Source organism: Montipora capricornis, chromosome 7 (assembly GCF_036669925.1).
Source record: "Montipora capricornis isolate CH-2021 chromosome 7, ASM3666992v2, whole genome shotgun sequence".
In the NCBI taxonomy this organism is placed as follows: domain Eukaryota; kingdom Metazoa; phylum Cnidaria; class Anthozoa; order Scleractinia; family Acroporidae; genus Montipora; species Montipora capricornis.
Genome location: NC_090889.1, coordinates 16,011,737 through 16,029,773, shown reverse-complemented (window position 1 = coordinate 16,029,773; position 18,037 = coordinate 16,011,737). Strand labels below are relative to the sequence as shown.

Genomic DNA, 18,037 nt, shown 5'->3' with positions numbered 1-18,037 from the left:
TGCAACAATTTGAAGGAACAATTGCGAGATAATCCTTCGCATTCTTCTTGAGGAGTATATATCATCTTCAAAACGTTTTAATTTGAAAGCGTTGTAGAGTTGGTCCTTCCAAATGCCTGGTCTGGTCGGTCAGTTCTTTCAAATGGAAAGCCTCCTTAGCTACCGTCATGTTGGAGGATATTATTTACTTATTATGCTTCAAGAAAACGATCTGGCATTTATTGTTTAATGTACATAAGAAGGGGGGGGGGGGGAGAGGCGACATGCGGTTAGGACAGGGGGTTCGAACTCAGAATGTGAGGGGCGAACTTGGTGGGCTCGAACTCGCTGGGAAGCGAAACGTTCGTAATTCGCCTATGTTAATAATTTAATAATTTCTACAGCTTAGCGAAAAGTAAGCCTTGAAAGTCGCAGCGTCCAAAATGTCGTTCTCTTGTACGTCTCCCAAACGTTTTTGGAGTGGAGTGGCTATTTCAGTATTCGTCTTCACTTTTATCATCCCTTCAAAGCACTTTCAGAGCTCATAATTTATTCTGCGAGGAATTTGAACCAATCAAAACCAAATATTGTGAATGAAAGATAATTACTCTAAAAAGTAATGTTTTGTTTGTTAACATTTTTGCATTCTTCTGTGGAGGGGTGGGGGTTAGTATATTTGGTGAGGCTTACGAGCTATTTTGCGTTGAGAATAGCGAAAAAAATTGTCGGCGCCTATTTACAAACGGGAATATTTTCGACTTTTAAAGTTAAAACTTGCCGTTCAAGGTTATATCTTCTAAGGTTGTTTTTGAAACCATATTTTTTTTCCTAGAACGCAAACTCTCTATTTCTGATAGCAGCAGCCAATCACGTATTCCAGTCCGCGTCGCAGGAGAGTCCCAGTCTCCCTCTCCTGTCAAACAGCAAATTCCAGCTGAAACAAGTTCGACGAACAGTCCCACCATCTCTCAGCAAAGTACACCCACCAGACGAAAACTACCTATCCCCGGTGGAGATAGGCAAGTTGTCAAGGAACCAATGTTAACCAAGAAAGAGGAAAGACAAGCTCAGTCAATGCCATGGGAGAAAGCCAACGACGAAGATTCAGAGGTGTGTGTGTGTGGTTTTTTAATTAGAGAAAGAAGACAATAAATGCCCTGCTATCTTCTTTTGTTCGTCAATCAGTATTTTTTAAGTCATTAGAACAAGGCTTATTGTTTTTGTTTTGGGGGAGCGACTTTATCATTCATAGCAATTCTCTTTTTAGGACGCCTTATCTGATACAGACGTCTTAGCAGCCTTAAGTGGTGGGAGTACAAAGGTTTGTTCGTACTGCGATTTTCATAATTCTGCGGAATCTCACGTTCAAGTGCTAAGCGCCAAACTGCTTTTTTACTTGCATGAATCAAATTTCCGAAAATAGCCGAGAAGTTCGACTCTGCCTCCGGAAAGTGAAATGAAATTTTGTGTAGATCACTGCTCGAATACCATTATGATATAGGTTCTTCAGTGGGAAGATTCGTACAAATTCCCCCTAACGGCGTCGAGTTCAAATAAAGGAATGTATCGTGGGAACCAAAGATGCTGATTGGTATGTTATGATTTCGGCATCCGTGGTTTCGGGTCAACTCTCGGCTTGGCGTCGGATGTTTCATTCATGGAAGCCAAAACGCAGTTTGGCCGGTGGCGCTTGAAGATGAGATTCAGCAGAATTACGCAAATCGTAGTTGAAAGACTGTCCGAATAAATAGCTATCAGTTTTTTAGTTATTGTCTAGTTTACAAAGCACAGTTGTAGTACAGTTAGCAGGGTCCGAAATTGCGCCTTCCTGGTCGCCAATGCGACTGAAAATTGAGTACTGGCGACCAGAATTTCACAACTTCCCAGTGGGCGACCTACTATTAAGTTCAGAGCCGTTTGCCAACAAGGGGTCTTCCTTTTTATCCTGCCAATGTTTTTGAAATAAAAATGATAGGGGTTTTTCCGTTAACTACCTCCTCAAAGGAAACCTCCACTAAAACAAGAATACAACTTCAAAATAGTTATCATAATGTTTACAATCAAAATTGTTCAAACGTTTTCCAATGGAATCGTTTGTATCCGAAATAAATAAATTTCAAAAACGCTTGTTTTGGTTTTCAAATTTCCTGGGCGCCGCCATCTTGAATAATTGTGACGTTTTATGGTTGCTCTTTTGTATTTGCACAAAGAGCATTTGTTTTAAAACAATAGGGCAACCATGACACGTTACAATTATTCAAAATGGCGGCGCCCAGGAAATTTGAAAACCAAAACAAGCGTTTTTGAAATTCATTTATTTCAGATACAAACGATTCCATTGGAAAACTTTTGAACAATTTTGATTGTGAGCATTATGTTAACTATGTTAAAGATATATTCCTGTTTTAGTGGAGGTTCCCTTTAACTACCTCCTTCTCATAAAATACGTATTGCGGGCGAAAAAACTGCGACTCAGTAAAGAGATTTGAGGGACTGGTGCGAGGAATGTAGCACGGTAACAACATGGCGGCTCGTTAGTGACAGAACGTGACTGGTGTTTCCGTGGCTGAAATTTTCAACAAAGGGGCAGATGGATTTCTTAATTACTTTCGAGGTCGGGTACATTTTCTCTCCAAAATGTCCGCGTTCGAAAGCGAAAAATAATGCTTGACACATACACAAGACCGGGTGGTCGTTGCTTTCTGGAGTCCATAAAAAAGTTCAAAACGTGCATTTTCAGGCGAAAGTTTTCGGCGACCACAATTTACCATCTGGCGACTGAAAATTTTTATATAGTCGCCAGTTGGCGCTCATATAAAAAGTTAATGTCGGACCCCGGTTAGTGAGACTAGATGCGTGGCTTTAGTAGTGAAATGTCTCCAGTTCCAAGATTATCCGACACTTACATTCGTTCTCATTTTTTTTTTTTTTTTTGTATGGTGTTCCATCCCTGCCAAGACTCAAGTCTTCGAACCTTTCAACATTACCGGATTCAACGTTCTGTCAACTTTACAATTGAATCACATCATTCAGCTCGACATTCGAACATTGTTATATATATGTAGCAAGCGAAGATTAACGGTGTACTTTTAGGGATTTAAAGAATATTTTATCGTTTAATAGGAGTCCATGAGTACGAGCCGCCCTATGCACTATATCCTTGAATTTTTTTTTTAACCTTTGCGCGTATCCTTCTTCTATTTTTAAAACTAACCCTTCAGCAAGGAGACTCGCATTTACATCAATTTGCACAATTTACATACATTATTTTGTGCAATTTTTGTCTTTGTTCGACCATAACTTTATTCTGATTGGCCATTCTAAAGCCTCATTTACACTAGCAAGTTTTCCTTGACAAGTTTTCCTTGGCAGTGTAAATCGAAAAATATGACATTTTTTTCCTTGACGAGTGTCCTTTTTCAAAAACTGGCATGCTAGTTTTTGAACAAGGACACCTGTCACGGACGATATTTGCTAGTGTAAATTACTTGTGACGTGCACTTGTCAAGGAAAACTTGTCATATTTTCCATTTACACTACCAAGAAAAACCTGTCAAGGAAAAACCTTTCAAGGAAAACTTGCTAGTGTAAAAGGTAATTCCCTTGTTTTGCACCGCGCTTATCATAATGCGCATAACATTGCGACTTCGGAGATGGCGGGGTTTCACGCCGGCCATCTGAAGAAAGGCAACAAAGGCCGCTTTTGCTGTTCAAGAGCTTTAAAAGCAATCATGATAGTTCTTCTTGGTTAAGAAGGTGTTGTTTTGGAACTCGCCCTAGTCCTTTCGCAGAAAATGACCCTTTGCCATCCACTTATCATCTTGTTGCGAAGAAACGAGCACGGTGACCCCCCATTTTAAATGGTTTTATATACTCGTAATAGGTACACGGAAAACATATTTTAATCACTTTACTTAAAGATTATAGCCCGGTCAAACAAGCAGGTTCAAGTTTTCAGTAATATTCAGTAGCGTTTGCTAAATGACAAAAATTGTTCCGGTTGATCTAGTTTCGACTGCTTCTCGCGAAATTCGGTAAAAAAACACTTAGAATAAAGTGCATAAGGTGCGAAAACAAGCGCGGTGGCCCCATCTTTTTATTGCATTTTTGACGTGTCCGGTATATGAATATCAATTGTGGCAAGTTTGAAAAAAATCTGGATAGTACGTCATTACCGAAAAGAGTGCGAGCAGAGCCGAAGAACTCGTGGCGTTCTAAAAATAGAAAGATACGCGTAAAGGTTGACTCAGGGCATCTATGGGAGAAGCAAGCTCCAACTCATGGGTTCCTGACGCGTTTAACCATTTCGGCTCTGAAAATAAGATGTCGAATGAATTTTTGCCGGAATTATCATCCGAAACAAGCCTCGATTCATTTCTTCGAGCCGGACAAGGTTAAAGAACATGAGTGAATAACTATATGACCATTTTTTAAATTCCTTTTTTCGTTTCAATCCATTTTCATCCTAACCATCTGCAATAAATAAACTAAATGCAGTTAACAAAGTTCAAATGAATAAAGAGCCTCATTATTCGTATCTTCGACTTCAAAAGTTTTTTTTCTCTCAGACATATCTCTTTAATCGTATTAACAGTGAGTGGCTTTCGTGTTTTAGTTGAAAAAACCACAAGCGGGCATTACTCCTCAAGAAAAACAGCAAGGTATGCAATTAATGACTTTGCTATGTATACTGTATGTGATCTTGGCAAAGGAATGAGCGAATCTTCCGTTCAGAGAGTTCCGCAAATGTGCGCCGAAAAAGCCAACATGATGAAACCATTTTGGCCAATCACAACAGACGCAAACCATCAAATGAACCAATCATGACGCAATGGAGACATGTGTAGTCGAGGCTACGCGCGGGAAAACACTTGGCTGGCTGAGCGTTTAAGCAATCGCTAGAATACTTTTGACAGTCCATTGACAGTCTGTTGCTATCATTTATACAGCGACTGTTTCAGTAACTGAGAACGGAAAACAGTGAACAGGAATGGAAACGAAGAAACGCGCGCAGTTATAGATGATTTTCTAGGGCCCGTTTCAAACGTCGAACTTTTCATGTACCGAACTGAAACATAGCAAGAGAAAATAGGGCTTACACGGATGGAAATGCCCGATCCAGCCCTGATCCATATCTGAATTCTTAGTTTTCTGAGAAATTCATAGACAAAAGGCACTCTTGATGCACTATTGCAGGTCGCCATGCTGTCTAGCTCACGTCATGTCGTAGTGGAAGCTTAGGGGAACCGTGTCTAAAAAAAGCTTTCATGAAAGACAAATCCCGACCTTCTCCCCAAATATCCCTCTTTGTTCTTTTATTTTTCTCTTGCCACGTTAATTTCGGACATACTTTTAGCTTACGATCTAATGTGTAACCGGAAGTGGGACGTTTGGGCGAAATTGCTGCCGTAAAATGCGAGAAGCCCACTTCCGGTTCAGCCTGTCGGTTATAAAGTAAGGTCCTTATTTTAAATGGCTCGCCTTCTTCTCGTGGTCGTAAATACCATTGTTGAGCAAATAAAATGGCAACTGATTGACTTTCTCATTATTCCATAACGATTGATCTGTAGTTTATCGATTTGACTGTTCATGAATTTATCTTATTCACAGACAGCAAACTCGACTTCAGCTTGACTTCAAGTGATGGCGAAGAGAATGATGACGAAGACTTGTCTTTTAGTGAGCCTCCACTTGATGGTGAGGACGATGAGCCGCTGACCAGACCTAGCTCTGGGTTCACACCTAGTCCGCAACCGCTGACATCCACACAAAAGCCACCAGAAAAGAACAACGGCGAAAAAGCGGTAGAAAAGAAAGATCAAGGTGACATTCAAATTTGCTTCTTTTGAATCATCCTATTTCTGAATTTCACGGCTTTGATGGGGGAGTAAAGCGTATAAATATGGCTCTATCAAATGAGTTAATGAAATGAATGCGGGAAAAAACGTGGCGGTGTTGTGTTCCTTGCATGAGAATGATTTTGCATTAAGCACAAGCAATCCCTCGTCCGGCTGGCAACTTGTTTGCAGACAGACCAATCAGAGGCGTTGTGTCCGTAAGGTATAATCTGATTGGCCATAATTTGGCGGGACCCGTGTTCTATATTTAGATCATACAGTAAACTGATGGGCCAAGGCTAAATTAGAGAGATACAGGGGGTAACGGCCTTCTGTCAACGCTTAGTAATGGATAATAATGATTGTAATGCTCGGTAATGCTTGATGGATGTAGTATTCGTTGATCCCGGGCGCACAGAGGTGCCGATATGGAAGATAAATATTTTTTCTAGTCTTCAATACAATGGAGCTGTGTCCTGTACCCTTATCAATGAAGTAAAAGGTATAAGGCTTTGTGACATCTGGGGACCACACTGCAAAACCAGCAGCAAACCAGCAGAGTGGTAAAACTGCCGTTGGAAATTTGAATCCGAAGCGGTTCGATTCTAAACACGTGATCTTAAACAAATTGTCATGTGATCCGAAAAATAATGTCACGTGATCCAAAAAAAGTGTTTCTTGTTGAATGCCATGACCGCCAACGCGCTTTGCACGAACCACGTGACAACTTTTTTATGTCATGTGACGACTTCTTTTGCGGATCACGTGATAAGTTTTTTTGGAGCCCACATTTAAAAATTCTAACGGCAGATTTACCACTCTAGAGATTTTGATAGTAATATGTCATGCAATCGCCATCGCGTACCAGTTTCGAGTATTAGACTACCTTTGTGGTAGTGTTATTGTGTATGGAAGAAACAGAACACAAAAGAAATTGATTGCCCTTAAAAAAGTTGCCAATTAATGGTTTACATCTGACGTCACGGCTGCCATGTTGGTGTACAGAACAATGCTGTAAAATGCCTTTTGGGAATTTGACTCTATTATTAAGCAAAACTTGTGGAGCCACTTTCCATTGTTTTGTACACGAACATGGCTTTCTCATTACGTGGATGCAAACCAAGAATAGTACGGCCAAAAATATATGCACAATTTCCCTTTCAGGTCCTCCGAAGCTCGAGATCCATCTCGGCAGCTCGGTGAGTTCTGTATCCGATCCCGATGTAAGTGGGATGTCAGATTCAGAGTCTGCAAAGAGACTAAAACAAGTGAAAGCCGCTAAAGCGGACGAGAATGCTACACCTGCAGACGAAAATCAGAGTGACGGTAGGAAATTGATAAATCTTGGCCTCCTAGAATCGTTGTCGAAATTGTAACAGTTAGGGGACTGACACAACCTTTGTAATCTGTTTCAACAAAAGTCCATTACCCAAGAGTACGAATCTGGTATCAGGTTTTTCCCCACTAGCGTCAGAAAAGCATTCACATGTGAATGATATTGAAGCACCTAGAACAAAAATGATGAAGAAAGGCAGTGCCTTTTGAAATATTGGCTTTTTTCAATGTATTCCTTCACCGTTATATCAGCCTTGCTCTTTTTATCTTTGTTTCAATTGGTTACAACATTGAGACAGCCGATTTGGTCTATTGTTTAGGGAAATAGTCAAAACAATTGTACACGGACAGGACCCACCATACATCGAAAAAGATGGTGGTATCTTCTTGTATCCCATCCCTCCGACCTTATATCCTTATATCTATGACCCATTTCCCTCGCTTTTTGTTTATCAGCATTATGATTTCCGATATTTCAAGTTCACATGTTCATAAGTTTGTCTTTACATCTCATAGATGTTTAGATTTTCAATTGCAAACTCTGTTTTGATCGCCCACTCTACCTTGTAAATAGTTCACCCTGAAGTCACAATAGATACTTTTCGTTTCTTAGGAAACGAAAAAAAATCGCGACGATTTTGAGACGCGGATGCAACCGGAGGAGAGCTGTTTTCTCTTTTAACTTGTCTTCACACAACCACATTTACACTGCTAAGTATTATTCTCCATTATAGATGAAAACTTTAAAAATCTGGGAGGCACTACTGTCGTGGGATTCGAAATCTTCTCTTCTCCAGTTGTCGTCCACGTCTCGTAAAACGTCCCGTGCTGAAGCTTCTTGCAAGAGAACTGAAGCAACGCCGACGGCGACGGCAACAAGAACGTCCTATTTTAATATGAATATTTGCGTTATTGCATAGTTATTGCATCGAGATGGTTACGAAACTCGACAGGTTCCTTTGTTTCATGTTTTTGTCCTCATTTTTGGCCTTTACCCTGCACAAAACACATTTTTTCTCGAGATGACCAATCAAATCCTTCGAATAAATTATGCGCAACTAATTTGCAAACTCGTGCGAAGCGAAAACAAAAGATTGTGCAGGGTCACGGTCGATTTAACATCGATTGCCACAACATTGTTCTCGCTCTTGAGAGTTTTAAGGTTTCATAACGAGTCTCTTGATTAACTATGGTTATTGTAATCACTTCGTGACTATTTCAACCTTTTTATTATGATAAGGGTGTGGTAGAAAATCCATGCAGCCGACTATAAGCGCGGGAAAACGCTTTTGCCTCTGATTGGCTGAGAATATGTACGGGAAATTTTGTAAGCCAATCACCAAGCATGGTAATACAAAACTGACCAATCGCAACCGCTCCAACTTACAACTTCTTCTTCTTTTACTGTCTCTTTTTCTGTAGAAGAAGAAGAAGAAGAAGAAGAAGAAGAAGAAGAGTCCGCCTGGGATACTTCGGATGAGGTAAGCATTTGCAGTGGTTTCTTAAGCTTTACAAGCTTAGTTTTCGGAAAACTAAGCGTCCTATTGCTGACTATCAGGCAAAAATTTAGCTAGAGGACGGTAGAATTCTAGGAGGATTATTCGGTAAATTTAGTTGGTAATCCTCCCATGCTAACGCTCCCAAAAAACAAGTTCTTGCGGTTCGGTGTTTTAAATTCAATTCGGTGAGTGACTGAATAATTGCTCCCCCAGGAATTTCGCCCAGAAGGCGAATTCCCGAGGAGGCACTTTAGTAGCTCGGGCTTATATTAATAAGTACTTACAGTTGAAATATACAGTCAGTAGGGCAGAAAAAATCTCGATTTGCTTGATCAGGGGCCGCATGGAATCGGTGGGTAATGATGACGTTTTCTATTGCTCTTGCCCGCAAGTAAGAGTTGATTAGGATGACGTAAACAGAAAATTCCCAAAGGGAGTTTGTGAATAGGCCATTTCCGAGTTCATGTGTGCCTCTTCTTCAAAGCGAGTCTAAGTACGAAGTTTTTGTGATGGTAATTGGTTCTACTTTACATATGAATGAAAACTAATTTTCATAACAAAAACTTCGCACTTAGACTCGCTTTGAAGAGGAGGTAGACATGAACTCGGAAATGGCCTATTGTGACATCACAATAAACAGGGGTAGCAGTTAATCAAAAATCCCTATTTGGGGGTGCAGAGTATTATGAAAAGGAGCGCGTGGTTTGGTATTTTGTGTCATTGGCATCACATCGTGTGTGTTTGCTGGTTTCATTCTGCGCAGCATCTGATTTTAAGGTAAAAAAGACTGAACTTTTCATCGTGTTGTTTAGGTGTACTTTTTTGAGAAAGCATTATTATTTGACCTCGAAGCATAAGGTTCGTGTTTATTATATATGCAAAACACGAGTTTAAAAGTCTGAAAGGCCGAAACTCCCGCGCTGCATTTTAATTCAGCCGCGTACACACGCATTGCATTAAACTAGTGAGTATTTGACGTCATTTTCTCTCCGATCCAGCTCTCTCAAGATTTTAAAGTTAGTAATGGCGGACCATTAAACAGCAAAATTTCAGTTAAACTAAACAGGTGTCTTTTTGAAATCAAGGCTTAAAATTTCGATCAGTTACTGTTTAGTTAACATAGTTTTGAAATTTAAAGAAAAATAAAAATTGTTTTTATTGGTCACTACTAACAACCTAACAGATGACACACGCTTCTCCGACTATTTTAGTTCAGATTTGCACCATATCCAACCAAATGTTGGCCGACCATGTTGCACCGTATAGCCCGAAGAGGTTAGAGGGAAGGAACTGATGAAGGGAACTTGGAAATCAGTGAAGCATCCCGTGTAGGAAAATCTTTGTTAACATTCTTTATCTCATTAGCACAAGGTTATCGTTTTCTAATCAGTCATCCGAGATTAAAGTACTGACTGCTGAAAGTCATAATGAGGTATCTCTGAGAATTTCAACCTGATATACGAGATACTCCCGGTGAGTCGTACCCTCGGTAACTCGAACCTCCCGCTAACTCGAACCTCGCGCTAACTTGGACCAAAATTTCAGGAGCAGGCGTGGCTCAGCTAGTTTGTGCGCGGCTTTTGGAGCAAGAGGTCCCCGGTTCGGTCCGTGTATATCTATAGCTTTAAATATCCGTAAAACGGAGCTCTGACAGAGGGAGGGGGATAAAGGGCGCACCGTTGGCTTCCAATGATATCAGTTTCGTAACTGAAGGAACTACCGACGTTAAATAAAGTGCTTTTACTTCACTTCACCTCACCTCACCTCACCTCACCTCGCTTCACTTCGCTTTGCTTCGCTTCACTTCACTTCACTTGACTTCCACTTCACTTGATGACTTCACTTGACTTCACTTGACTTGACTTCACTTCACTTCACTTGACTTCACTTCACTTGACTTCACTTGACTTCACTTGACTTCACTTGACTTCACTTGACTTCACTTGACTTGACTTCACTTCACTTCACTTCACTTCACTAAAATCGATTTTCCCTGGATTTTCGTCAAACATTTACTGCAATGTTACCCTCGGTAACTCGAACCTCCCGCTAACTCGAAACAATTTTCGTTTCCCTTCAGGTCATTTGCTATATACAGGGTTCGTACGCGTCTTGAAAACCCTTGAATTTTGAGAGTGCATTTTCAAGGCCTTGAAAGTCCTTGAAAATCTCTGCTCTTCATTCCTGGTTTTTTTTTTAATGATCTGCATTTTTAATCTTTGAAAACTTCAGTGAAAATAATCAGCCACTCAAGTCATGTTATACAAACGCGACGAGCCCTGGGGTCGAGAATGGTTACCAGTGCCTTCGCATTATTTTCACCCATGTACGTTACGGAAAATGAGTAAGAATTGTACTGTCAGACTATTTGCATTTGTAAATTCTTCGACGTAAATAAAACAGAGGTTCTTGAAATTTCAAAATTTGGCCCTTGAAAGCCCTTGAATTCTTGGTCTGAAAAAGTGTACGAACCCTGTAAATAAGCTATTTTTACCCTTGATAACTCGACCCACGTCCGTCAGTATATGACAAAAAAAAACAGTGTGCTGCAACTGACTATTTCTCTATAGCAGTAGCCCGACGTTGTTCGCTTTGAAAACTGCAAAGTTCGCAGTACCGTCGACTTAAAGGGGCTAGGTCGCGCTATTTTAGGTAATTTTGCTAATTTTATTAATTATGAGCTCTAAACGTCAAATTGGCAGAGCAAGAGTCTTTCTTTTGCAAAATCACGGCCACATAGCAACTGAGAATGATTTTCCAGCTTTGCAAATGAAATTTTGATATAGAATGATATAAATTTGAAAAAAAGGTGGGCCGATGTTTTTCAAATTTACCCAAATTCAATCCATTTCAATCCTCTCCAGTTTTGTCCATCCATGTCCCATGGCTTCCCTGTGTTTTGTTAGAGTTCTTCTCTAGTTTTGAACCGTTATTTTGATATTTTAGTTAATTCTATGACCATTCGATCAGTGCTGAAATTGCCCTAAATTGCGAGACCTAGCCCCTTTAATACTTTACTTCTCCCACCGCTTTGATTTGTCTTGTTTCATTTTTATAATACGTTACGTTGCGTTCTGATTTCTAAAGAATTGAACTGTTCCATCTTCACTTGATTGAAATGTATACTGTATTAATAGAAAAACAGTAAACACCGTTTTTTCGTTATTTCCGGACCTTTGTTTTCAACTCCCGATAACTCGAACTTTTTTCAATTTTACTTGAAAGTTCGAGTTATCGGGAGTCGACTGTAATCTCTGAGCAATGATACTTTGAAAATTCGAAATTTTACAAAGAATGTATGGAATCATTAACGCCTTGGCAATCCAAGAATTTATCAGTTTTTGATGCCTAAAAGAGCGGTTTTCAGTTGGTTGTCGAAAGTAATTAGCGAATTGCATTGGCTTTGCATTACTTCACTCAGTGATTGGTTCAAAGTTCTCGCGCCACTTTTTCAACCAATCAGAAGTGAAACCAAAACCAATCATGTCTCACGCGTGCACATTTTCCCGCGCTTGGTGTCGGCCGTGTAATTACGTCGAGTTTTGATTGGTTTACTGGATTGTCTCCGTCCTTTTTGATTGGCCAAAGTAATTACTTTGGTTTTGGTTTTAAGACACTCGAATGAAATTTGAAGTTAATTTGTAAATACCATCATGCCTTCAGTGAGCACACTCGTATGCTAATGCCGCAAAATGAAAACAATGACGTCAGCAAAGATTTCCCTACTCTATTACCTCTGGAATGAAAATATCGTCTTAAACTGCCATCATTTTCGCAGGATATTTTGCCCTCCGATGGCCCCGACACCACTAAAGGTACCAGCTTATTTGGTACAAGAAGTCCACTTCCCAGTGCCTCGGCAAGCGACACAAAACCTAAGGCTTCACCGATTAAGGCTGAGGCGAACGAGAGCGACTCGGAAGCCACAGAAACGGAGAGCGAATGGGAGAAAGAAAGAGCCCAGAAAAAGGCCCAAAAAGACGAAGAATTAGAAAAGGTTAGAAACAGCGCAAACTTCGAGCAAAGCTTCGGCTGTTCGAGTACACCTAGACTCAAAAATGTTTCGTCAACAATATTAATCTCCCCAACAAAAGCCAACTTGTTTTAGCTTTCTTACCTCAAAAATTCGCTTTTTATCTGCGGAGCAAGACGCGCAAAGTTATCAAACTAGCAGTAATTTGGACCCACGACCGTGATGTAAGAGGCATGGGTCTATTCTCGATTTAACGTCACAAACTGCTTTGCAATGCAAAATTTCTTTGAAAACAGGAATGCAAAGTAGGTTGTGATGTAAAATCGAGAATAGACTCATGGCTCTCATATCACGGTCGTGGGTCCAAATTACTGCTAGTTATGCAACGTTTACGTGGCTTGCACAGCACAGAAAAAGCGAAATTCTGGGTAACAATGGTGACATATGCTTGCTTTGGATGGGGAGATTTATATTAGGAACGAAGAATATTTAAGTCTAGGTGCACTTTAATATATGTAGTCGTAACAAGAATTCATAAGTATAAGTTGGATTCAGTTTCTTCGAAAGTTGATTAATGCTTATATGCGAGTTGAAGTTTTAATAACGAAATTCCAATTTCGTTCGTCGAAATTAATGTTTAAGGAAAAAAGCACTCTCTGAAATTTTAGCTTTCATTTTATGGGTTAGGGTAACTGCACTAACTAATTGACTCATTGACTCATGACTCATGACTCATGACTCATTGACTCATTGATTCATTGATTCATTGACTCATAAATACTTGATACTCCAATATATCTTGCCGGGGGGCGTGACTAGGAGCGTACGGCTTCACTGTATTTGTGGAACGGCGTTTTTACGGACTTAAGTACTGTTAGATTGATTTTCCCGTGAAAACAGACCTTTCCAGCTAATCACAAGTCTTGCTTGAGGAGAACTTATTACCCATGGGATTGAGAATGATCACTCGTGTAAGCCAAATCTTATTTAGAACGCGTCTAAAAAGGGGCAACGGGTCTCAGGATTGGTCCAGAAAACAATGGACACAAATAACGATACAAAAGAAACAATTGACCTTAACTCTAAAAGCAATAGAGCTGCGTCCTAAAGGGATCCAATGAAATTAGAGGTTGTAAAGAGCTGTGTCCTATCTCCTAAAAATAGCTTGATCTGTGAAAATGCCGTTACGTTACATAGGTAAAGGGGTAAAGTCTGTTACGAGCCTAGAAGACCCATCAGGCCGGCGCTTATCTCCGGTTTCTGTAGCATGAAGCGACTAGGAGCATTTCTACTCCCCCCTGGATGGGATGCCAGTCCATCGCAAGGTTACCCCCAGCATTAAATTCGCCGGTACCCATTTATACACCTGGGTGGAGAGAGGCACCGTGAGAGTGTCTTGCCCAAGAACACAACACAATGTCTCCGGCCAGGACCCGAACCCGGACCACTCGCTCCGGAGTCGAGCGCACTAGCCATGAGGCCACCGTGCCTCCCACTATAGACCGGCGTAGTATTAGAGTTGTAGGCTTCTAGTTATGGGCTCTTGATATTGCTTATCCTTTTTAATTGTTTATTTGACAAACGTTTTGCGTTGTTTTAAAACAAGGAGAAAGAAAAACAAAGATTGCTGCAGTGGGAGAAGGAAAATAGAGAGAAGGATGAAGCCCTTGCAAGAGAACTGAAAGCAGAAATGGAATTGGAAATGGAAATGGAAAGAAAAGAAAAAGAAGAAGAGGAAAGGATGAGGAAAGAGGAGGAAGAGAACGAAAGGCAGAGTAGAGAAGAAGAGAAACGAGAAAGAGAGAGACAAGAAGAAGAAAGGAGAAAGGAAGAAGAAAGAAGGAAACGTGAAAGAGAAAGAGAAGAACGACAGAAAGAGGAAGAATTAGAGCGCAAGTTGCAGCAGAAAGAAGAGGAGAGAATTCAGCTAGAACGGAAACAAGAAGAAGAACGTCGAAAGCGCGAAGAAGAGTTACAGAGGCTCAAAGAAATACAAGAAGAGGAGATAAGGACCTTGGAACGGCAAAAAGAGCAAGAGCTCGAGAGGCAAATGCGGATGAAAGAGGAGGAGGTGGAGAGACAGAAGCGAGAGTATGAAGAGAGGCTAGAACAAGAACGGATCGCCGTAGAGGAACTGCGCGCCAGAGAGGAAGAAGAACGGATTCAGAGGCAGCGGACGGCAGATGAAGAAGCGGAGCAATTGCTGGATGCTTATCGACGGAAACAGGAAGAACTGTTAGAGAAAGAAAGACGGTTTGAAGAGGAGATGGCTCGGCGTGAACGAGAGCTGGAAGAGAGGACCCGCAGCGGCTCCGAGATACAGAGGGTTCCTGTGCAAGAGGTCATTACGATTGCACAGGGAGATCAATCTTTCTCTGCCACATCCATCGGAGACGTTGATCGTTTACAAGAGCAAGTGAGTGTAAGCCGGTGTTGTTTTCGGTCTTCAGGTGCCTGACGGTTAAAACATATCAGCCATGAAGCGATACTGAATTTTCGGTAGAGAAATGTTATTACCAATTTCAAGCTTAAAAATGGTAGTTTAGAACACCTCGGCGTAGGTCCTTTAAGTCGGTTTAAATTCGTTAAACGAGAAATTACCTGCATCAGACAAAAAAAAAGGGTTTGTATAAATTTTTCACTCGTGAATTTGCGCGGTCTGGAATCCTTAGGAGATATAAGGCGAGGTTGCTGTCATCATTTTGTTAGCGAACGGGACTTTGGACGTGATACCCAACAAGTTTGCCAAGCAGAAAGGTCTCTGATGAGTCCCTTGGTCGGGATGAAACGACCTTCGTAAGACTAACCACGAACAATGTATTTTCACAAGTAACTGTCAACTTTTTTGTCGATTGTATAAATCCCCGAAAAGGGAAAACTATACAGAAAGACTCTCTTTAAGCGAAGCGGCAAATGGTAGCTGCCTCTTGTCATAGAGCGGTTTTCAATTGAGTGTCGAAAGTAATTAGATAATTACTTTGGTTTAAGATTACTTCACTCAGTGATTGGTTCAAATTTCTCGCGCTAACTTTTCCAACTAATCAGAAGTGAAACCAAAAACCAATCGTCGCTCGCGCGTGCACAATTTCCCGCGCTTTGTGTCGGCTACGTGTAATTACCTCGAGTTTTGATTGGTTTACTCGAATGTCTCCGTCCTTTTTGATTGGCCAAAGTAATTACTTTGGTTTTGGTTTTACGACACTCGATTGGAACTCGCTCTAAAAGCTCCACAAATGTCTTAGTGAAAAATTGAGGTAGCTTTAATGGGATTCGAACTCATGACCTCTGCTATGGCAGTGCAATCATTGCTCTGCCAACTTGAGGCTATGAAGTCACTCATCATAATTAAGGAAAGTACGATCGTCCGGGTGAGTGTAGTCCTGAGAAGGACTGTTGGCATTGACAGACGTTGTTGTCCTTTTGATCCCTTGAGGTCCCTTTTGATAATTTCACGTCGTTATGCAGAAGACCGCAAAAAGTTTTGCAAGCATCCGTGCTGCACGTGCAGCACGATTATTTATGCTCTTTTAACCAATGGTATATCATTGTTTTGTGGAGTTGTTGTCGCCATCGCCGGCGTCATTTCTTAAACTCCCTACTATCTCATATCCAACGCGCGCTCGTGAAATAATTGTTAATTATCATGCTTTTGATGCCGCCTTCATGAGAGGAGCAGTGTGGTTAAATATTTTGCTTTTATGGCCAATACAGGCCTGCCGTTTCCCTTTCACTTAAACGCAGTGCTAATCTCTCGAACATTAGGATAACGTGAAGGTATTTTTCTAAATGACATTTTCGGAGCTCTGAGCTCGCTAATGTAACTTTTTACCTTGACACTGCTAGGCCGAGCTTGAGGAGTGGAAGAGGATGTACGAGACGAACGTAGCTAAGGAAAAGGAAGCCTTGGAAGACACTGTGAGGAAGAGAATGGAAGAGGAACGCAAGGCTGAGGCTGCTGCTCTAAAGCTGCGGAAGATTCAACAGGAGGAAGGATTGGCTCGCATGGAGGGAGCCCTACGGCACCGGCGACAAGGAGAAGAGGTGATGGAGGCCGAAAAGAAGCTTCAGAGACTGGAGGCAGAGGAGCAGGCTCTTAAAACCAAGAAAGGTAGGGTATTTATTTTGAAGACGTTCTCGCCTTTGAAAGATCACATTCATTTTTTTTTCTTTTTCAACAGCTTGATTGGGTTTGACTTCCAAAAAAAAAAAAAAAAGAAACACTCTACAATGGCACTTAATACGATAACACGAAGACCTAAAAGGGCGGGTGCGATAGGCAAGGACGGTGGAGACGCAATCACGAGCCGGCTCTCGGTTGCGGCTCCTCCGCCCTTGCCTATCAAGTGAGCCTGCTCGCAGGCTACGCGAGGTCCCATGCGAGGCACTTCCTTATAAAAGTATTAAGAGCGATCGATGATTGCTGTAAGAAATCCTTTTAAAATTAATGTATGCGGTAACTACGTCGCCGTTTTGGAAAAGCCCCCATGCAACATATAACCACTCTTTTTCTTTCTTTCTATTTTGTTGTAAACTTTTCCTCCTCCTTTGCGATTTAATACAGTACTGCTTAACAAACTGCGGGTATCTTTGTATTGTTTAAACAATGGCTTGTTTGTTTGACCTGCTATTGAACGACGCCAGCATTTAAATAAATTAGCATCTTTAAGAGTCTGTTTATGAATTTCACGGATGAATAGACAAAACTCGGTTTACGCTGTTAGGGAATCTTAGTGTGGTATAAGCAACGTACACTGGACGTAAAATCTAAGAAATGGTATTTGCAGATCGCGAAACTCATTTGATTCATAAGATAAGCCAGTGTAGTTTTTAAAACGTTAACAAAACTATACGGCTTTTGTGGAAGACGTCTTTTGCGGCTCTTTCATCGACCACCTTGATGGAGTCCAAAATCACACCACAGAACTTTGTTTTGGGAAAATGTACTTCTTAAGTTAAATCTTCCCAGCCATTGTTAATTAAGGTAAGCAACCTTTTTTGGGTAGTAATATCCTTAGGTCTGTAGATTGAGGTAATTTAGTTTAAAACTTTACAGTTAACAAATTTCAAAACGTCTGGAGCTAAGAATAATTAAAGGTCTAGTTTCGGTGTATGTACTTTCTTTAATTGAGCTCTGGCAATTGCTTTATGAGCTTTTTTCCTGGGAAGGATGCGATATCAGTAAAGTAGGAGTTGTGGTTTATCTTAATTTTCTAAATACTTTTTCTTCTTTTTTGGTTTTCTTAAATGGAGAAAAATGTGGAGGTTGAATTTTGTCCACTCAAGCGAAAACTGTTAAACAATTACTCCACGCTAGATACAGTTAATGCAATTTTGTTGGTTTTAATTAAAGAATGCCATTTCCTCGTGGACGTAATACTTTTGAATGCTTACGTTACATCGGTAAACTAACATGT

The 18,037-nt window shown here is 40.8% G+C and overlaps 1 protein-coding gene across 1 annotated transcript in view; it reads left to right on the top strand.

Moving 5' to 3' along the window:
- LOC138058316 (trichohyalin-like) overlaps positions 1 to 18,037 on the top strand; it is an 80,999-nt gene that overhangs the window by 12,406 nt on the left and 50,556 nt on the right. The window contains 9 exon segments of the mRNA XM_068904249.1: positions 812 to 1,089; positions 1,247 to 1,300; positions 4,595 to 4,640; positions 5,590 to 5,802; positions 6,981 to 7,142; positions 8,574 to 8,632; positions 12,429 to 12,647; positions 14,230 to 15,039; positions 16,467 to 16,731. Coding sequence (XP_068760350.1) covers positions 812 to 1,089; positions 1,247 to 1,300; positions 4,595 to 4,640; positions 5,590 to 5,802; positions 6,981 to 7,142; positions 8,574 to 8,632; positions 12,429 to 12,647; positions 14,230 to 15,039; positions 16,467 to 16,731 — 2,106 coding nt within the window.